The 23,280-nt window shown below is 38.9% G+C and overlaps 1 protein-coding gene across 6 annotated transcripts in view; it reads left to right on the forward strand.

Moving 5' to 3' along the window:
* The window catches only part of pard3bb (par-3 family cell polarity regulator beta b), a 228,620-nt gene that overhangs the window by 158,097 nt on the left and 47,243 nt on the right, over window positions 1–23,280 (forward strand). For 5 of the 6 annotated variants that reach the window (XM_044365206.1, XM_044365205.1, XM_044365208.1 and 2 more), the window contains one exon: window positions 10,297–10,411. In XM_044365206.1, coding sequence (XP_044221141.1) covers window positions 10,297–10,411 — 115 coding nt within the window. The remainder of the gene's footprint in view (window positions 1–10,296; window positions 10,412–23,280) is intronic. The other variant, XM_044365207.1, reaches the window with a different exon arrangement.

The raw sequence follows: 23,280 nt of genomic DNA on the forward strand, positions 1-23,280 counted from the left end.
TCATTAGCGGAGACGTCAGCTAATTAGAGCAAAGCACAAGCTTGGGAGATTAGGAGCAGGAAGATGATGAAGGGAGAGAGATGGGGGGGTGGGGGGGGGGGGGGGGGCAGGGCAGAGGGGATGGAGATGAGCAGATGATGAAGAGATTAAGATGGAGTGGGAGAGAAGGAGAGATGGATGGTATCAAGGTAGGCATGGAAGTAACAGCACTGATGATTACCTGCATAGAACGAAATGAGAGAGTGAGAAAAAAATGAACAGAGGTGCAAAAATTGAAAGATTGTGGAAAAAGTGACAGAATTGTGAATATTTACTGCTCTAAATTAGGTTAAGGAAAAAGTGAAGAGAAAATTAGATGTATCAGAAATGTCAAAACGATAGAAGATATATGAAATAATAAAGAAAGCGGATATTTATATAAACACATGATGGGTAATAACTTGTGGTCAAATTGATTGAGTTGTTTTTGCGACTTGCAAGTAATCATGTGTGTGTGTGCGTGTGTGTTAACCATCTCCCGCAGACAAGTGTGAGCGAGCAGCCGTGTGAAACAGAGATACACGATACAGGAAGAGACAGAGATAATACATTGACCCGTGTCTGTTGTTGTGGTCTGGTTGATCCTTGTAAGACACAGCTGATAACGATCTTCTATTCTACAACTAGACACCGGGGACAACACACACCAGACCAGTACGCATCTGCAGATGCGTGGAAAGAAAAAGACTACAACTCCCTCTTGTCATCATCAGTCAATATTAAGCTACATTTCCTCCCTCCCTACATGTGCTCCCTCACAGATATCGACTGTGGTCTGTGTCCTGCCATTGCCTAGAGATGATGCCCACCTAGAAATAATGAAATAAATATTATTTTTTAGGCTGTTCATTTATGAGTTAATATACTTCAAATAATAAGTATCCCCTTAAGCCTACAATTTTTGGATACACGGTATTTTTTTGCCTTTATTTTGACAGTGGATGGTAGAGAGGAGACAGAAAATCAGATGAGAGAGAGAGGAGACATGACCTGCAACAAAGGTCCCTGCATGACAGATTTCAACAGGGGACATTGTGACGATACGTTCGGTGCCACCAGGATACCCCTACACAACACCTTAAATACAGTGAAAAACATAGGAACACCCGAACATACATAAGTGGACCTAATTAACATTATCATAGTTCTGCAATCATATCAATTTATGACAGAAAAACATTATAATTCACAAAGTAAAATGGTATAGTCATGTACAGAATCCTAAAGATCTCATGCTGTGACAGAGTATTTTTTAAAAAAACTTTAAATAAAGCCGTTTCCATGGCAGGAACTTTCCCAGAAGGCTAAGAACCTTTTGAGCAACTTAATTCCTTTACCTGCATTTCTCACCGGAGGAGTCAGGGTTTAAATTAATTTTCCAAGGAGATTGTTTTTGACCCCGAAAAGTCTCTGCTCAGGGGACAGTACTTTCCAAAATTATAGGGGCGTGGGTTTGTAGGGCTGACCGTCACCGATTGGTTAAACACAGACACCACGGTTACTTCACCTTATAGACTCCAGTGTCGATATTAGGATGAGTGGAGGTTCATTTCTCATTGTTTGTTAATGTTAAAAGTAAAGTTAAGCTATGATGTTGACTTCTTGACTCATATTTTACAAAAAAAGGCAAGACAAAAAGAGAGAGAGAGAGAGAGCGGCGGTGGTCAAGCAAGCTAGAGAATGAATGAAGAGAGGGCCCCTGTGGTAGCACCACTAAGCCAGTGAATGAGAGAAATAAAACTTTATGTTCTGATTGTTTCATGGTGGTTACATTGTAAAGCAGAAATACTTGACCATCAAACACTAAACAGATGATTTACAGTGGAGACAGGCGCTCTTGAGTTGCATTTCTCCTTTTGATTCATTCATTACATCCCATTCATGCAATAAATAATGTAAATACAAAGAATAACAGGATAAATCTGTGTTGTTTTTACATCATGTGTTAATACTGCGTTTCTAGTGCTCCCGTTATTTTTTTTAATTCATCATGGGTCTAATTTACATGATCTACGTGGTTCCTCAGATGAGGTCGAAATGCAAACAGAGACTTATAGATTAATTCCTCTGGATCCAAAGTATCTGGAACTTTTGGTTGAAAAAGGCCTTTAGACATGAAAACTTTGACCCACAATATCTTGATATGTAGATATTGTTAATATTTTATGGAAGGATAGTAAATGCTGAGTTATCGTTTGTCCTGTAGTTGTTTAGACTATACTTGAGTACTGTGTGTACGGTAGCTCCTCGAATGGATTCAACCTCCTCTTAGGGAAGGAGTGAAGGTATGTACTGGTTCTGTATGGTCAGACACATTTCCCTTTGTAGCAATAAATGCTCTCAGAAAAGAAGACAATTCTGACTTCTTATCCTGCCCCACACAACTCAAAGAGTTGTATTGATGTTAACCTTAATTAAAGTATTATGTATGATTAAACTAATTCATGCAGTCTGGGATGCCATTAAACAGGCCAGGGATGCTGCGAGATTAATCATATCATTGTTCATCTATTGTGCGTTTTTAATAACATTTCACCACATTCAAAGAATCGGTAAACATTTACATTTACTACATTTTATGTTACGTTTTCAAACATATCTAAACAGAATAAATAAGCAAAAAATATCAAAATCACTGTGCTAAAAACTCTGTTTAATATGCAGGTAGTCTCAGCTGACATGATGACTCGCTGTTGCCAGTTGTCATAGTAACACAACACGCTTTCCGGCTCAGGAGTTTTTACAGGGGCTCAGCAGTCAAAAAAAAAAAAAAAAACTCAGCACAGAGACAAGTGAATCTGAGCCCGCTGACAAAACTACGGCACAGATGAGGTTCGGCTGCTCGTGGGAGACGGATATCCTTCATTGTCCGTGTGCATTCACTGTGGTGTTACATGTTCCCAAATTCATATTTGCGTCATGTGGCTCTCTGATCGCTGGTATACATGAGAACAAGACAAGAGACGTCCTATCAGTGGAGTCAGACCTGCAGGTTGTTCATTGTCCCATCAAACTGAAATGATTTTCTTTTCTATTCTTTTCCTGTAGGTTACGTCTTAATTATAAGCTAACTTTAATTGAATAAAATGAAAGAAATATATTTAACAGTATTTATTTGCATTCGTTGTTTATTTTTTAGCAAAATCATTTATCTGTTAATCTGCACAGTACCTGTCGGCTTTAATTCTGAGTGATTGAGAATGACTCTATTCTATTTAACTTATTATTGATAAAAAAATTCCCTTTCAAGGGGCGCCGTAGTCTAAAAAAGTTTGGGAACCACTGGATTAGAGAGTTTAAATAGCAAGTCAATGGCCATTTACCGTTGCATTGAAGAGTATAAGACAGTCAACTGTGACATTTGTGACACTGTGACATTTCTAAAGCTTCTTGTTTGTTTTACATTGATCAGTATCAGCAGGATGAAAAGTCACAAATTTTCCTACCTACTTTGAAAAGGAGGAAGGAACCATTTAGTATACAGTACGTAGCATCTCTAAAGCTATTGAATCAATTTCAGTTTATGTTTTCAAGCCTTATTGATTTTTCCAAATGGCTATCATGACTTTGTGTTTGTGCTAATGAAAGGAAGCCCTACTTTATTACTTTACTTTTTTTGAGAAGGTCAACAGATCTGCCAGTGGGAAGCACTTTTATCCATTTCTTGTCTTTCTTTGTTTCTTCTAAGAATGCAAGACTGACACTCTCCCACACACACACACACACACACACACACACACACACACACAGACATAAACATACCTTTATTGTGATATTTGCAAAGTAAAGAACAGTTCCACTCCCTGTAATACCGAACCGTACCACTCTAAATCCACAAAAGAGATGTAAGTAGATTATGTTACAAAAAAAAAGAGGAGGTTTCTGTACATATTCTTGTATTGTGTAGCTGCTCATTTTTTTCTATACACACACACCTGCACACTTGCAAAGATATAATAAATCAGACTGAGCCGAGAATCTGAGTGACATATTTCCCCTGTGCCACATCTAAGAGGAGACCATACATCACCTGTGTGTATGTCCGTCCCTGTACGTGCACATCCGTGTGTGTGTTGGCCTGCATGTGTGGCAGATTACACTATAGTCCTTTGGCCATTTTCTGTCAGATTTATGAAACCTTTTAGCTCAAAGTCATCAATTAGAGAGGACTAAAACATTTGCTTGATCTGTCCTTTCTCTTTTTATCCATCTCTTTGTCCGTCCCTGTCTTTCTTTGTCTTTATCTATTACCAAAAATACAAAAAAAAAGGTTATTAGTTGGATCTGACAAATCACTGTTTTCCTTTAGATACCAGCTCTGGTGTTGGTAATGGATTTGCCACATCACCCAGCATGTTTATTTTAATTATTGATAATGTTATTAAGTCTAGCTTAAATGAACCAGACCTATAATGCATTTTCAAGGTATTTACACTCAGCGTGGATATTAAACTTTAAATAAATGAAGCATCTTTTGAAGAATTTAACGCTACGCATTGTATATTTTTTTTCCTGAATGGTTTGTGTTACCGTAGGATTTGACAGATCTCTCGTCATGTCATTAAATATTAATGTTAAATATTCATGACCTTTGATTATATGTCACTGTATTATACTGGCTTCAGCACTTGCTTTGAATCTTGCTTTTAAATGACAAAGATTTCCAAAACCGGTTAAAAACAAGCCAGGAACTAGATTTCAGAGATGTAACTTTAAGACTAGACCTGTAAATATGTAAAGGCTTTAATGACGAGGACAAATTCCTTTATTGTGGACATTGATACATATTTCTGGCTTACCTCACCACGTTATTAATGGAACAGAAGTTTCAATTATTAATAGCAGCATTATTAACAGCTACGTCAAGTTTCTGATTCTGATTTTAAACATTTATAGAATTATTATTGGTTTGACAGAGCAACAGCAAGAGATTGATCTCCCTGTGTGTGTGTGCGTGTGTGTGTGTGTGTGTGGGAGAGAGAGCGAGCGAGAGAGAGAGAGAGAGAGAGAGAGAGAGAGAGAGAGAAAGGAATATGTTGCTGCACTGAAGCCTCTGCTTTTATTTAGAAAAATACAAATATGACGCATTATTTTAGGCCTTAAAATTAAATCCAAATATGTCAAAATGAGAAACATTTGAAGCTGTTCATGATATTTTCGGTACAGAGTCACCTACTGTATCACATCAAGCACAGAACAATGCTTCGCTATTGTTGCCTGTTACTACGTAGACTAATCCTGTCGGTGTTTAATGACCACGAGGTAGTTAAAAAGTGAAGTCATACAAGTCTGCTTTTTTATAGTGCGCTTGTTTCTCCAAAGCTAATCAGTATCTTCCTCAATCTGCGCTCATGGAAATATCTGCATGTGTGAGTTGTGTTATGTCTTTGTTTATATTAGTTTATCTATTTCTTCTTGAGCCCACCCAACTCCATTTATTTGGGTGCGGTCATAAATCATATAAAGTACCCTTTGTGTGAGTGCGTGTTTGTTTATATGTGTGCTTGCGTCTGCGGACAGAAAATGAATGTTGTGTACATTTTATCACCCCTATTTTCCCCGGGCCCTGTGTCAATAAAATGGCGGGGTGGTGTGTGGGAGTGTGCATGTGAGTGAGCGTATTTGCATGTGTGTGTATGTGAGGTGTGCATCATCTGGTACTCCTTGTGACACAAATTATTTCTACTGAGATGCATAAACATGAAGCAAAGAAGAACACACACGGAATAGAGCGGAGCAAAACACAGGAATTATTCCTTCATGCAACTCAGATGGGTCGGAGACTGAAGTTTCCTCTAGATTGAAAGAAAAGCAAATTTTTTTGCATCACTTCATCTGTGCAAATTTGACTGTATGACTGCTTGTGCAGTCCTTGCTTGTTCGCTACAAATATTAGCCGGAGCTAGCTAGCAATGTGTGCGATCTGAAACTCGGACTGATGTCAGAATTTACCAGAATTCCAGTTGTTTGTCTTATTATCCACTGAAGCGCCAACTTGTGTTGACACATTTTCACCTCATTGCAAATTCATGTCTGTTCACATCCTCTTTAATCTCTGCACTGACTTTATATGCAATCACACTGCCTCTAAAATTCACTTTGCATTTAGTATGATCACATTAAATGACTTTGTTTCATTTCTCCCAATTCTCCCTAATTTCAAAGTCGTCCTCGGTTTGGAGTGGCCCTAAAAAAAAGAGTAAGATACCAGGAGGTGGTAAAACAACCCAACTATGGAATGGGACAGCACCCGTGGTGTGTACACTTCATAAAACAGTGGAACAGAAATCCCCAAAAACAGTGACAACAAGGGTGTTGGCAGCCATCCAGTTTAATTACCAACCTCCACTGTTTTCAGTGTTTTTCTTGGTTTGTGAAGGAAAGCGTTAAAGGCCTTCGAACACTTTCTGCGTTCTGCAGCCGCAGACAGCTGTGGACTTGCACAAGGACCGCCGATACGGTTCCATTCATACTTTTCGGGGTCCACGGACACAGACATGTTCCACACATGAGCACTAGTAAACAGGGTTGCAGCGTGATGTGAGTATTAGAGATTGCTGTGCAGTGTTTTTCTGATCAGCCTTTAAATGCAATAATCTGTTACAACAACCAGACTTGCTGGATTGTATTTCATTGTCTCAGCAAGGCACGGTCAAAACCTGAGGGCAAGAGAATAGGATGTGGGACGTAAATCAGTTCCTTGCTATAAAATGTGAGTGTGTATTTTTATGTCTATCTGATGTGCTTGTGATGGGTGTTCTTCTTTCTTCTTTACAGTATGGGACACTATAACCCCCATAACACAGAATGTAATAAAGTTTAATGAAATTACAAATAACATATTTTAAGTGTAATAAAATGACAAAATAAAATAAAAAATAAACCACAATGTAATGTCACTTCAATAAAACTAAAGAAGAGAATTGGAAACATTTAATTGCAAATAGCACAGTGAGGTGATAAGATAATCAAGACTTAAAAAAGTTGTTTTGCTCAGTCATCAGAGACCGTTAGCATCTGATTTCACTCTGCTCCGACTCTCTTTGCACACAGTAGATATTGTGTATAACTGCTGACGCAGCTCTCTTTCTCTCTCTGCAGTTAGAATATGGAGCACAAACAAACTCAAACAGACAGACACACACGCACAGAGAGAGATTGTGTTTCACTATAATGCATTCCTCCGTATATAACGTGTATAAATGCAGCTTCTCTCTACCTAGGATGTCATTCTTACTGTACGCCTCCGGTGAAAAGTTGAAATGGAAATAGAGACTGAATGAAACACAGAGCCAGGACACTGCATGCTGAAGCTTAGCATAATCATTTTATACACATTTTTATTGTCACAAATTAACAACACACCTAAGAACAGATTATATTAAAGTCAGCTTTTTAGAAAATGTCTTTCATTAGCAAATCTATACATAGACTTCTGTTGTACTTGGCAGTAACTGCAGCAGTTGCAGTGGTGAAAGTGTTGTAATCGTGGGAAAAAATACACTAATTTTGTGACCGCACTGAGCAGAACAGCATACAATCTGCACTGTGGCTGCTTTTGCTCTTCAGAGGACTTAACAGTGTTGACGGATGCAAAGAGACGTTTCAGTATATCCTAATGTATTTGCTGCCCCTGTGCTCTGCCCATCGGGTAAGGCCCAAGCGTGGTGTGAGTGAGAGGATGCGGGCTCAACAGGGAGGCTGATGAACTCAGATCTTTAGTGACGCAGGTAGACAGAGAGACAGTGGATGAAGGTACTAAACAAAGTCACGTTTTTTGGGGGGATGTGAGGGTGAGAGCACTTGCAATAGATATGATTTGTGATGTGAGACTGAATATAATGTGTTTTCAGTGCTGCAGATATTACACTCATTCCCACAGCTCTCTGGGTTTATGGTTTCACGGAGAGAGGAGGGAAAATGAAGGTACGAGACAAAGTCACAAAACAGGTAAAGAACAAACGGGGACAGAAAAAAAAACAAACTTGCATTTGTGAAAGGTATTTACATTTTGGAAATACAATACTGCTTGAAATGTATTATTTAGTATTTTAAAAGATAGCATTGATTTTCAACTTCATATAATATCATTTTGAAGTAAAATATGTAATTACAATATGAATATGTTAGTAAAAATAAAAATTAGAAAACTGAATAAAAAAAAGTACCTTTCTGAAATGAATGTAAACAAGCACTGTAAGTCTGCTTGCTAATCTGCTAGCGATGTTAATGTGCCATGTCATTGTCTAGCATGTTTCTGGTACGTGATATGGTGTAACTGGTTTTCCCCGTCCACCGTCATCACTCTCTTTCTCTCAATGACCAAACATACATGGATAAAATTGGGGTTTTTTTCTTATCATCTGATCTGTTCTTTGTTGGCTGACTCACTGAATAGTCAGAGAAAAACACCGCTGAGAAAACGCTGAATCAGAGAGAAGAATGTTTCTACAAAGACTTTACTTGAAAGGTATCCTATGCAGTTTTCTTATTAACAAACCAAAGTTTTGTTTACACCGAGTGTTATTCACCCAAACACGATGTGCGTATCCTTGAGGTCTATCAAACATGTTGTGTGCATTTCCCTCCTCATAAAACATTCACAAAACTGATGTTTTATTTCAAACCCTGCATTGTTTACATCCATCCGTCTGCTTAATAGCTAGCAGTCTTCTTCTTCTTCTTCTCTGTCTTCGCTTGTACACTGCTGCATATATTGGCAGGTTACCAGCACTTGATGATCAGTGGAATAGTGAGAAACCACCAGCAGAAATGTTAGGACTGGAATATCCAAAGCTGTACTCAAGATTTACTAAAACCCACTTCAGAGCAGCGTTATTCCTGATTTTTCATATCCCCCACCACCACCTTCCCCAAATGTTTAACACAGTTATGTATTTATGTATAAATAATAAAAATGAATGATGGCTGAATTCCATGCGGCTGCTTTCATGCTGTCTCATTCTTACACGGTCATGACTTGACGGGACATGTGAATAGAACAGAGCCGTCGTTAATGTGCCGTGCTATGACAAATCAGAATAACTGCTGTGAAAACTGGCAGATTCCAGTTTTCACAGAAACAAACGTTTCCAAATTAGAACAGACCAATCTTCACAACACTTTACGGGTTACATGCTGAGTATTTGTGATGCAACTAAGAAATCTGGCTCTTGGCTTTCCCTCTCAGAAGGTATTATTTTTGGTCACAGACTGCCTTGGAGACAGGGAGGAAGTGTGTGTGTGTGTGTGTGTGTGTGGCTATATTTCGGACTTTTCATAAATCGTGATGGCGCATTTCGATGCATTTTTCCTCCTTCCATCATCTTGGTTCAGAAATTGCAGACTGCAGTTCTAATGGTGCATATGGTTACATATATGTATGATATGACTTTCCATATTTCCATTATGTGTTGGTGTGTGTATATATGTGTGTAGGTGCATGACTCACAGGGGTGCCCAGGGTTCAATGTTGATATGCTATATATTTCCTCTGTTGACAGAGAGAAAGAATGTTCATAGAATGATTGATGTGTTTTTCTTCTTGCTTTTTGCAAGAGAAAGATGGAAAAAACAGATATAGATGTAGGCAAGAGATTGATCTTTGTGTGTGTGTGTGTGTATGTAGTGTGTGTGTGTATGTACGCAGGTGAGTTCATCTAGTCTTTTACTCTGTTGTCTTAATTTCTGCAGGCTGAAGTCAGTAAGTGTTTGAATAAACAGATCACTTCTAATGGCTGGCTCATCTGGAGACTGCTGTTAGGTGGTGATATCCAACAGAGTTCTTTTTATATAGTGTGTTAATACTGATGTGACGCAGTTGTGAGCAATTCAATTGAATTGTCATATAACAATGTGCAGGCACATATGTAATGACATACATGGCATAAAATAAATATATATCATATACACATAGTAAGACATAATATAGTAAATATATAGTGCTATAATTTTGTAAAACAAAAAAAAACACAAAGAAAAATATCAACATATGTACAGATTTAATATCAAAAAATAAAACCACTGCCTTGGTTATGTGCATGTCTATTAAACATGCTTTGAATCTTAAAGTGAAACTAAATTTACTCAGTTTAGTGGTCAAATTCTGCACCTGTAGAGATGGGAAATTCTTCATACTACCCATAGATACCAGTCCAAATCCATTTTTGTGTTTCAGGTTGATCTAAATGCTTGTTTCTCAAATCTTTTCTATGTGTGTGTGTGTGTGTGTGTGTGTGTGTGTGTGGATGTGTTTAGCAGTGTGGACAGGATCCAGCAGCTAAGAAGAGAATACCAGCAGGCGAGGAGAGAGGGAATGGTGCCGCCTTATGAGGAGTTGGACCCGCGGCGCAGAGGGCATGAAAACGACAGGGTAAGGATCTCAAATATACACATGGACACACAAAGACACACGGCACGGGCAAACACCGATGCATGTCAAGTAAATAGCCCCATGATCTCTTTTCTGCTCTTACATTTGTTTCAACTTTTCATCAGTTTGCCTCTCCATGAGACAACAACACCAGCATCTCTGTATAGTGTGTTTGCACTGTGTATTTGCTTCTATCAGCCATCATAGCGATCACTGCTTTTATTGCATCTGTCTAGTAGTGATCAAGGCCCTTTAGCTGTCAGTCACAAGGTGACGTGAATGGCTCCTGTAGGCATTGAGCTGACAGCGCTGATATGATCCACTTTTTGTTGAGCATGAGACACAGAGGAGATAAGTAGCGGTTTTTACTCGCTTGTCATCCTGCAGGTACTGTTTTTCAAATCACAGAATCACAATCACATCCTCACAGATACCCTCCTTTGAGCTCAAACCGGTTGAGTCACGCTGTAAGAAGCTCAAAGACACGTCTGCGATGCTGTAATAACATTAAATTATTAATGTGCTAACTAGAAATCACCTCCTACACTGGTACCAGGTGTCACCCTGCAATCATTTCATTTGCTGCTGTTGCTAACCAAATGTAAGTCCTGCTATTATAAATATGTTGCTAGGTATCTGATCTTATTTCTATTATTCTGACATTATTTTGTGTTATAACTTTGCTATAAATGGTAAATTTAGTATCTTCCCCACCACATTTATTTGACACTCAACATTTAAGCATGGATAAAAGGACATTTTGAAACTTAAAGTTGGCATCATGGAATATTTACTTGCTGTTGTCAGTGAAATTTAAACAGTAATTCAGGTGACTTCAGGCTCCGCAGTAAAACCAAGAGCATCTTTTATTCCCTTTCTCATTCAGAGACGCAGCACAAGTATCTTTGAGTACAGTATTCTTCTCAGCGCACGCACCGACTTCACTGGATTTCACTCGACCTCGGTTCTTCTCACATAACACGACATTTCATGGCTTTTTGTGAGAAATAAGGAAAATAACTGAGCAACCAAAATTAATTCCTCACAATGGAGCTAAAATTAATCTACTAAATGACAAACGGACAGGTTTATTGCAGCACAGTTTAATCACTGCACCGTGATCTTAAAGAGGCCAATTCGTACTAAGTTGGAGAGTCAGATGCTTTACCTCAGTACCCGGATGCTGTCAAACCTCATTATGGTGTGGTTAAAAGACAAAATACATTAATGAATAAATGTCAAGTCAGTTTTATTTGTATAGCCCAATATCACAAATCACAAATTTGCCTCAGGGGGCTTTACACCAGTCACATAAATGAGAGAAGAGACAAGAAAATATATTATTCACAGAGGAGAGAGAGGGAAGGATAAAGACATTCAGAGAGAGAAAGAGAGAGAGAGACATGAAGTGAGGCTGAACTCCTGCAAGATTTCCAAAACCTCACCGACAAAATGGCGCCGACAGCCAGGGAAGCAGAGCGATCCCAGGATGGGTGCTGGTCCAGCAAGACATGCAAGAGGTGTTTTTAGTTGCAAGAACATTGAGCTACCACAGCATTTTGTGTTGGAGTCCATATACTTTCAGTCACTGCAATCATTATAACCCCATATCCCTCCTCCTTATATTAGTGCTCTGTTCTTCTGTAGGATTACAGCGCTGTAATATCAGTTTTCTATCTGTTAAAGTAAAACAAAAGGAGGTAAAATATGGAGCTGAATGAACCAGAATTGGAGTAAGCTATAAAAGAAAGATTTGAGAAGTGATTCAAAGGAGGACAATAATTGAACGAAATGGATCCCCTCAGGCAGATCATCGCAGTGCCTCAGGGCCTTTACAGAAAATGCTTGATCACCCCTGGTCCTCAGCCTCAACTCTGGGAAAGCTTAAAGGCCACTGCTGGAGGATCTTAACAGTTCAGTAATGTGGTTAGGTGTCAGGCCAGGCAGTACAAAAAGTCTAAATTTTAAAATCAATTCTAAAATGAACGAGTGTGAAAAAAGGCTAAATCATGTAATTTAATGTAATTTTATGCCATCACATCACTATCTAACGCTTCTTGAGTAAGACGGGTAAAAAGAGCGTTGCAGTTATCAAGATTTGACAAAATGAAGGCAGGTAGAACAGTCTAAGTGTCTTAAACATTCAGCATAATCGCTGAAATATTCTCAAGTTGATAAAAATAAGACTGAAGATCAGCGGTTCGATTCCTGGCTCCTCCAGTCCGCATGTCGATATGTCCTTGGGCAAAACACTTAACCCCAAATTGCCATCAGTGTGTGAATGTGTATGAATGATTAGATCTCTGATGGGCAGGTTGGGACTTTGCATGGTAGCCCCTGTACCATTCAGCAGGAAGACTAGAAAGGCGTTATACAAGTACAGTCCATTTACCATTTACCATAATGATTAAAATTTAAGTTGGATTCAAATATTATACCAAGATTTTTAACTACAGGATTAAATTAGTTGCCTTACACTTTTTTACATCAGCTAGACAGACCTGTACTAAACACAGCATACCAAACTCTGCAGTAGAGCTGAAACAATCAGTCTATTAATCGATTAGCTGAACAGAAAGTGAATCGGAAAATGTTTTAATAATTCAATTTTTCAAGCAAAAATGTCAAACATTCTTCTCAGTTATGAGCTTTCTCTGCTTTTTCTTTGTCTTATTTCTTATTTCTATGTCATATTTGTGGGTTTTTAGATCAATTTAATGATGTCAGCTTGGGTTTCCACAATATTGTGATGAGTATCTCTCTCTATTCTGATATTTTATTGACCAAACAATTAATCAAGAAAATAATCAGATTAATTGATGATAAAATCATAAGTTGCAGTCCCACACAGTAGTTTATTTTCCATTTATTTAGGTTTAGGGGTGTAATGAAGTGGGTTTTATGTGACACAATACTGAAATTAACATTGAATGATTTAGAAATATAGCACTTTTGTCGTTGTATCCACACATTTATACCCGCCCCACTTTAATTCAGATCTAAAAGTCATTTGGTTTGTGACCAGCCAGGGGCAATCTCCTTTCCCCCCCTTTGCAATCGATAGCCACGCATTACACTGTTCTCTGCCTCCAAATGAGAAAACTTTGTAGTTGTTTATAAAGCGTTGAGGGAGAGCAATTAGCATGCTTCAGAGGTGGAAATTAAGTTTGAAATTTGAAAGTAAAAAAAAAAAAAAAAGGAAAAGAAATAAAAATCAAAAGAAAACAAGACCAGTAGCAATCACCACAGCACCTACCAAGCCCCTCTCATTAGGGATGAAGCATTTTTTTAATTAAAGCAGAGGCGATTATTTACCTGACTCGCTTTCTGTGGGATTGTAGAGGGAAACATACTGGTTATGGAGGTGAGCTGAAAGCAAACTAATTCAGTTTCACTTTTATTGTTTTGTTTGTTTCTCCTTAAGAAGTTTTTTTATATATATATTTTGTAGATTTGTTGAATGACTATGAAAGTAAAAGCAACGGAAACTTAAGTGTAGAGGAGAGAGAGCGAGACGAGGGATCGAGGCAAGCAGACAGAGAGAGAGAGAGAGAGAGAGAGTGTTGCAGTGTTGCCAAAGTATCCTGAATGTGCCCCCCCCCACCCTCCCCCTATAGGTCCATTACCATCTCATTGATTCATGGTTATGGGTTAGCTGTCTCCTCAAGCAAAATTATGTTTGCCTAAAAACAATTATCAAGCAACAAAAGCCACACCACAAGTTTGTTTCCAAGTGAGTACACTGTGTGCTTGTGGGTGGGTGTGTGTATTTTGGAAGACAACAACAGACTTTCTCCCTAAGGAGAAGGGGAACTAAATCAACAGGGCGCTGTTGCTGTCACATACACACTCATACACAGTCCTACACAGAGGGTATGAAGCCAATTGTTATGGTGGGCGGTGTGACACAGCTTTTATTATAGGATTTAATTATAGCGAAAAGCTTTCATCTAGTTTTTTCCTGTACTTTCAGTTTAGATATGTGTGTTCATTTGCAGTTAGTCATTTAATTACTAATGAAATGTTGTAGTGAGATGAAAAACGGTATAGAAACCTCAGATTAAGAAAATACTGTCTCTTCACTGTGCTTGTAGTTTTATTTTGCTTCATCTCTAAACGTGTTAATCCTGTGAAGAGCTTGTTAGGCTTACACCTTTTTTTTTTTCTTTTCATACTTTGTTGCATTACATTATGTTATTCACATCTTTATCTTCCTGTCCATGCTCTCCTTCTGATTCCAGTTATTTTAAAAAATTGCCTTTGTTTACAGCCTGAAAAATACATTTATAATGCGTTAATGGTGTCGACAGACCATAACGCTATCGTTTGAATTTGAGCCAACCATAAGAAATATTCCACATAAGTGAATATGTTTTTGTCCAGGGAGATTGTGGACGAACTTATTTTTAGCCAACTTGCATGACAAATGTTTAATGTTACAGGACTGATATCAATTTCCTCCAGAGATCTTTGAGCCAACGTAAGAAGCCGTTTCCTCTTCTCGCTTTATTGTCCGGTTATTATTGCCCATGTACATCAACTGGAAAAAAGCGGAAAACTCATATCTTTCTTCACCCGTAGGAATTGTGATTAAGACAGCAAACATTTGCTCCTTCCTTTCCTTTCTGACATCCACCTCTTCTTCCTTTATCTTCCTCTACCCTTTGGCCTTTCACTCACGCACATATACTGTAAAACGATTAATGTAAAAAAACAGCCTGTACTATATGACAACAAAAGGGAAATAGTCAAGACGCTATTAGATACTATACAATGCTTCACTCCAAACTATTGAAACCCCTCAGTGCTGGCTGGGACTACTTATTTATAAAGACACCTAGTCTCAAAAAGTCAAAGATGAGTGCAGCTATAGTGGACTTCAGTGCACAAGACAAGAAGTTAGGTTATTTTTTCCACTACCTCAAAAGTCCTTTGTCCTGGCTTGCAATTCAGTCTCACTTTGCAGTCCAATTATTTCCATTTCCACACCATTTAGTAAAAAAAAAAAAAAAAAAAGTATCCTGAAACATGACATATACATCCCCGCTGCCAATTGAAAGAAAGACATTTGTGATGAATTTGACTGACCTCCATTTCATGCAATCACTGAAAACACCTGTCAAATTGTGCTGCCACTTAATCCAAATGGACACAGAACTGTTGAGCACAAGCTTTTCTCACATTCTGTGCCAGTCTATCTGAGTGAGGGAAGTGTGGGGTTTTTTTTCCCAGTTGAAAGGTCCACAGACCCACTTTGGCCTTAAATGTATTGGCAACACTAATCTTGTGTGTCCTGTCTTGTCTTGGAACTTCCAGTTGAGCTCATTCAGCCCTCCTCTGTTTTAGCCTTTTTTTTTCTTGTCTCTATGTTTGATGAAGGGAACCTGTTGGGACTTTAGTGAAGACTTCAGCTCACTTACTCTGTGTTCAAAGTGGGGAGTCTGCTTAAAATTTCGGGTGGTTCATGGCAATGGATTGGTAACGGATTGGTATCAAATTGGGCAGACGTGTTGATCAAGGTTAACAGGATGTCCTGTTCTTATTTCTAATGTCCTTTTATCATTAATTCTCCTCCATTATGGTTTGCTAGCTAGCTAGTCATGACTGTGTGTGTGTTGCTATGCCGACCCGCGGCAGCTTTAAGACACTAATGTGATCAAGCCATCGGAAGAGTAATTCTTCTGTAACATTTCCAAAATGGCTCAATCAACAAAATGTATTTGCCAAATCAATTCTGATTAAATGGTTTAAATTACTTAGACTTGGCATAGAATGAGCCTATAGGCAGTTTTTAAAAATGTATGTTGACATTTGTATTTGTTCATTATTTAATAATGTCCATATTATAATTATGTCTCCTAATGTGTAGGAATAAGTAAGTTTAGTAAACATGGAAATTATACCAATATATAATTGGAAAGTGCGTAGTTGTTGAAGAGAATTAGCTAGAAATATTCCATATAAAATGTATAGTCTTATTAGTGTGTGACATGATCCAAATAATACTGAATCAACATGCTCTGCTCCGCTTTAGGTGCCAAACCCTCAAAAGTAAAAATCATTAGCAGGACAGCATGTCAACAAAGTAAATTAGTGTTATTAATTCACATAATGAAGTGTGATGCATTTATTTATGTCATACAGCACACCTCTGCTATCTTCAGGGTGCCAGTTTGCATACTGAAGAAGGATGTCTGCTCGAAAAAGTCAGCACGAGAATAAATCATCTAAGTGGATTAGTGATTATGTTTTTGATCCATTCAACCGTTTTCTATACCCACTATTACAGCTCAATACCAGGGGGCTGCTAGCTGTTCCCTGCAGTTTTTTTGTTTATTCCAGTCGACATAACGTCCGTTCCATCTAAGACACTTTGAAATCGGACCCAACAGAATTCAACTAGACGATCACAAGGTTTTTATTTACTAATCTGATATTCCACCCGTCTTTTACCCTCACAAACACATACACACATGCAGTGCTTCTGCAAAGGAAGGTTAGAGCCTGGAAATCAGTCCTTTAGCCATGTTCATGCCCATAACACTGATTTTATAAGAATGAACATAAGCTATGGTCTTTATTCTGTTATATTGGAACGTTACAGCCAGAAAATTAAGTCTTGTGGTTCAGTTGTCACCTTTTTAAAGTGTTTGGGTCAACCATAGCAACAGCCTTTTTAACATACTGTATGTATGGTATTGGTACATTTGACTTTTCTATATCAAACGGTATAGATAGAGCAGTAACCCTGGACACCATAATCTTTAATTTACCCTCTCTTATCCTGTGGTTAACATTCAAAAGAAAGTTGTCATGGAATTGTAGTTTCAGTAGCAGCCGTTTTTTTTTTTTTTTTCTTTTCCTTCTTCATCTGAAGATAATCCTGCGTAGGCAACATTTAAAAGTAGAAGTCACAGCTTCCCAACATGTGTATGGAACAAATTTAGTTTGGTTGTTATTGGCAGTGAAGATCAGAAATACCTAAATGCTCCTGGACCTAACATTAGCAGAATTGCTCATCTTTGCCACCTCCAAATGTTGCCTGTGCACTGTTATAAGAGGATCTTGTATCATATCCTGTTGATTAATACTGAATTCCCTGTACTGTCAGAACTATGCCCGGTCCTATCCTGAGACAGTTGTGTGCGTCTGTGTGTGTGTGTGTGTGTGTGCGTCTACATTTTTTTGTATATTCTTTCTGCTGTGTGTGTGTGTGTGTGTGTGTTTCTGGGATTGTTTCCCTTTGTCTTTTGCTTCAAGGTTCCAGTCCTCTGAACTGGATCCAATGTTCTCCCTAACCTTGTCACTGTTACCATCTAGAGACAGGCATACCATTGTGTGATTCACAATAGAATTTGGGAAAATCTCAGCACGCGATTCCCATAACCTGCTTATTTTTATCTTACTCAGCTTTGAACCAACTGTAAAATCTTTTTGAGTTTGTTTGTCTGATACCTTCAACATGCGCACAGTGTGCAACACAGTGTGAATTTACATAAAAGCCTTACATCAATCTTAGTAACAGTGTTATTCAGCTCATTAATGTTCTGTAAAATTAACCTTATATGGAAAACATGATTTAAAAGAGTACTCAACCAGTTTAGCCTTGCATCACTGTAACATTGTTAGACTCAGGGTGGACATTTAAAAAAAATCATCCAGTCACAATTGATGCAGCAGAACCAGAGATCTCCTCTTTTTTGATTCCATGCATTCTTCCTAACTACATTACCCACAGTGCAACTCGACCAGTTAGTGATTTGGGTGTGTTATGCTAGTAGCAGCTAATTTAGCCTTGAATTGATAGCCTCAAGCTGCACATCCCCCCCTTTTTTTTTTTCAATTTCAAACTTGTGACATTAGTTGAGGCAGTTCATCAGATATTGTGCAGTTACTTCTGGAGCCACAAATCCTTATATAACCTTTTTTTTTTTTTTTTTTTTGCATATGCAGTAGTACTCCCCAAGACCTGTAAACAGACTCTAATGTTCACAGCTTCACAGCTTCCCTTTTAATGATCTTGACACCATCTTTAAACACAGACAAAAACTAAAAGAGATCATACATACTGGGACACTGACACAAGGTATTGACTTGAGTTAAGACAGAGAGCCTTTTCACAATGATAAGACAATTTAGTGCCATGATCTGTGTGCATGTGGGTATATTAGTCACCCACTGAGACCCATGACTAACAACGAACACTGTTTTTCCATGCTGTAAAAAGCAGAGTAAAACAGTGGCACTGCACAGAGTCCACCAGGGTGAATTAAGGTGAGGGATCTGGTTCTTCGGGGTAAACATTTTTTCCCAGCATTTCTCACATTTTGTCTTGGACCTTTATCCTGTAAAAGAATCAGCTCGTCTCATTGTGTTGCTTCTGTGAGACGATGAATAGATGAATTACCTTTTGTAGTGACATTTTCTAGTACACCAGATACACCCTCACGAGGACCTCTCCCCTACTGATATATAAATGGGAAACGCTTGTGAGTGGGGAAATGCTGTTTTTGGAACTCTGTGCCATGAATATGTAGTATTTCTGGCATTGGGGAAGATGTGTATTCCACTCTTCATTGAAAAACTGTGAAATCTAATCTTTGATATTTTCACAGTTGTACTCTCACTATTGAAGATCTTCATTGCAGGTTCTTACTTTGTTATGGTTTGATTAAATTCCCCCTTCACTCAAAAATCCAGATCTGGTGAAGGCGCTCGTAGCTACTCAGTTATTGTGTGTGTGTGTGTGTGTGTGTGTGTGTGTGTGTGTGTGTGTGTGTGTGTAAAGCTGTAATGAAATGTGCTATATAAATAAAATCTTCTTGCCTTGCCCTCAATCATTTTGAATAAGGACAGTCCAGTCGTATTTTGCTGCAATGCGACCTCCACAACTTGTTGCGGTGGTAAATCAGAGTTGTGCACATTTCTGGGAGATTACCTTGTAAAATGAAGGCAGTATTTCTACAGTGTATCTTGCGATCGTTGCGACAAAAGATAAAATATTTGCTGCCGTGATAACTTTCCAGAGTTGTAAAATCCCATCTCAGAGTATTATAAACCACTGTGCAGTGTTTTGGCATCTGATAATCCTTCTAATTCATGGATCTGTTACTCAAACTGGATTGTATTTCATGTCTCACCTTAAACAATACACCCCCACCGATGCAGCCTCTTGTGCTAAAACAACCCCTAAGGTATGAACGGCTGCTAAGGGCTGTTTCATCCAGTTGTTAATTGAATGGGATTTAAAGGTAGAGTCAGTCATTCTGGAGAAAGATTGTTGATATTTGAACAAAACACCCAAACAAATACACCCCTCCCTCGGTGCTCCTTCAGCACCCCAAATTCATGGACGTGCATTGCCATGGCGACGACCAAAAGAGAAACATGGTGGAATCTAGAGTGTGTCAGCTGTTCCTCTCACATATTATCACAGCAGGAAAAAAATTCAGCCTCATGTGAGCACAACGGTCGATCCACACTTTCCGCCTCTCTGCGGCCTCCCCACTTCTCACTCGACCTGCGTTCGGCGTCTCTGTCCACGGAAGCGGCCGTCTGTCAGCTGCAGCTCCTGGGGAGCCGAGAGGACAGCAGCCAGCCAAACCGCCTTCAACAGGCTGACTGACAGCAGACGTTCACTGAACCAAAAAGAGTTTGTATGTCAGCTCGGCGGGATGAAATCGAATTGTATTTATTGATTCATTGATGCGGTTAAAAAGTTCAAAATGCATATACAGCGGGATATTTGTGTGATTTAAACAGCTGTCTGCTCAGATTACGCTTCACTAAACGCGACAGAAACAGACTCAGGGCGTTAAAAAACAAAACAAAGTGGTGGGTTTCGGATTCAGTCCGGATTGATACATTTAATAAAATGGAAGTGTATTTGTGCCATGAGAAAAGGCTTTCTATGTGAATTGGAATAGTGTTGCGTGGCTCGCTCTGAGTCACTGTGTTTACATGCTCGTTTACAGAGCCAGTGCTGAGTATGAACACAGTGCACACACAGAATGGACAGCTAGCAACCATGAGGAGATAATCACTGAATTGGACAAAAAGTGTATTGGATTAGAATCACTGAATTTACCTTTAAGGGATTTGAGGTTTGTTTTTTTTGTTGGGGGGGGGGGGGGGGGGTTTGGAAGAAATTTAGTTACTTTCTATCCCCTAAAACTGGGGGACATGGTGGATTACAGAGCCAACACAACCTAAATGCTTCATTGCCCTTAATACTTTCTGACTGTGCCGGTGCAGTTGGTTGTGTACATAAATCAGCCATCATGGGTAATAATTCCAATTACAGGTTCTGCTTGGAAAAAAATTCCTGTCAGAATAGTGCTGTAAATGTAAGCCTTATAAATATGCAGCAAAACCTCCAAAATTGGATATTTTGGCAGATAATTAGATATTTGTCATTTTATAACCATGCTTGGGCAGACAAAGCCCCTCTGCCCTCCCTCTTTACACACACACACACACACACACACACACACACATATATACAGACTCACATAACCCACTCCTTCATGACCTCCAAACTGTTCATGTGATTTCAGCCATTATAAAATAGAAATAGCCACGCTACCTTGGGTGTTTTATAGGTGGACAGGCAGGGGATCGAACCCCAACTCTCTATTGGTAGAAAGAGACCGCAGTAAACCTTGTAGCTGAGTGTTGCTCTTTGTTATTACAGACAGGGTTAAGAGAGTTGTTTGTGCTCTACATAAAAATGTTTTTCAGCTCTCTCTCAATCCATTCTCTCTTACTCTATTTTAATTTAGTTTTCCATCACATTCAGTCTGGTTCATGTTCTTTCAGAATTTTTTTCCTCTCTCTCTCTAAACCTCTCTGTTTCCCATTCCTCCCTCTCCAGTAAGAGGTACATCATTATTTTTCTATTAAATATGACATTGGGGAATGAAATATTGTTGATTGGGTTGGTCGAGAGGATTGATAAGTCTGTCCATTTATACATACTATATCGTCCTGTCACTGCATTCAATCACTTCGACAGAGAGGAGGATGGAAATATTGATAAAAGAACAGTACATGTATTACACACATGTGAATATAGTAGTCAGAACAAGTGCAAAAGCAGAGTTTTAGAACCAAAGAGAGAAAAGGAGAATAAGTGAAGAGTTTTGTTCTTCAGCGTGCAGACTGTACCAAGTAAGGCCATATTTCTCCAGTCTCCATTATTAATGCCAGTTCTGGGTGACCATAAATCCACTGGAATATACTGAACCACATCACCCAATCACCAAAGACTGCACTGCTGGCAGCAAACACACACTCACAGACTGCATTTCTGTGCTTCTGATTTGAAGGCGATGCATTACAAAGGAGTCTAATATGTGATTTTTTTTTTTTTTTTGCTCAATCAGCACACACACACACACACATGTGTATGCACGCATATGCACATAGACGCACGCAAGCAGCCTCAGAAAGCCAGCATGCTAACACATAGGCATGCACACTTAAAGCACATGTGCACACTCAAACATGCACACACATGTTTCTACCAAGTGCTAACACTAAACCACAGGTTTTCCCATGGAAAAAAACATTGGTGTTACTAAAACCTTTGGATCATATTATCTCATTTTCTCTCTCTCTCTCGTTCTCTGTCTGAATGCAGCCTAAGTGTAATGAACTTATATTTAACTGCTGCTCAGTTGTACAAGAGAGACTTTTCGACTGTGTGGACTTTCCCTGTGCTAAGCATTTTTTTTTTTTTTTTTTGCAGAAAAGGCCCTTTATTTACTTTGTTGACAGATTAGACTAAGATTGAATAACATTACAAATTTTACCCATTGCGCAAATTGGATAAGGTTTAGTTTCTAGCGACTCAGGAGACATCCAAAGTAAATTTATCATCTAACAAATCAGCATTATTCCAGAAACAGCAGGGTAAGACCTGCACTTCCCTTGTTGGCTTCAGTGAATACAAGAATGACTGACTGGATGAAGAAATGAATGATACACTAATAAAGAATGTCAGATTCTTTTGAAGTAGAGATCAGAATGACTAAGATAAGCTATTTTGCAAAGGTTACGTGGCTCAGGAGTGACACAGACAGCATCGCCCCGAGAGGCACACAAACACACAATAATACATGATCGGACACACACACACACACACACACACACGGGCACACATGTACATAGTCACGCATCTGCAGACAAATACATACTTTGCAGTCAGATGGTGGTGCTTCCTGTGCGATCATGGGATTGAGCCCGACGCTGTTACTCATTCTGGCCTTATAAGGACAAGTATTGGAACGGTACAAATGTGCTGAATCTAATGGAACAGAAAGGAAACTGGGCTTACCCTGATGATCCAGAGCAACTGCGAGAATGAAAGAGGGAGGGATCAAGACCGGAGAAAATAAGTGGGAAGAGGGGAGAGGCAAATTCAAAGCAATCAGAGAACAGATATTCTACATTTGACAAGCTTTCCTTTTTTAGTGTGCAGCATTTTTACTGTACAGCCTCTACAAGTTAAAATATTAGCATGAAAAGCCGGCAAACAATTAATGCACTTTGAATATTACTTAACATTCTTCCATGTCTCCCTTCCTCAATCATTACTTTATCTTCTCCTCCCTCTTTTATCTTTATCCTACTGCTCTGTCTCACTCCCTCACTCGTCATGAGCTTATGTTTTATCGCTCTCTTTTGCCTCCTCTTTTCTCTATCTCCTTACCTGTCTAGCCTTATGTTAGTAATGTAACAGATATAAGTGATGTAAGGGAGGTCCAGCACTCACTAATGTGTGTTTGCATGTGTGTGCGTGTGTGTGTGTATGTGTGAACCCCTAGCAGCAGGTCAGGAGGTTATAATCCTCAAGTCAGACAAGATGG

The sequence above is a fragment of the Thunnus albacares genome, chromosome 11, assembly GCF_914725855.1.
Source record: "Thunnus albacares chromosome 11, fThuAlb1.1, whole genome shotgun sequence".
NCBI lineage: Eukaryota > Metazoa > Chordata > Actinopteri > Scombriformes > Scombridae > Thunnus > Thunnus albacares.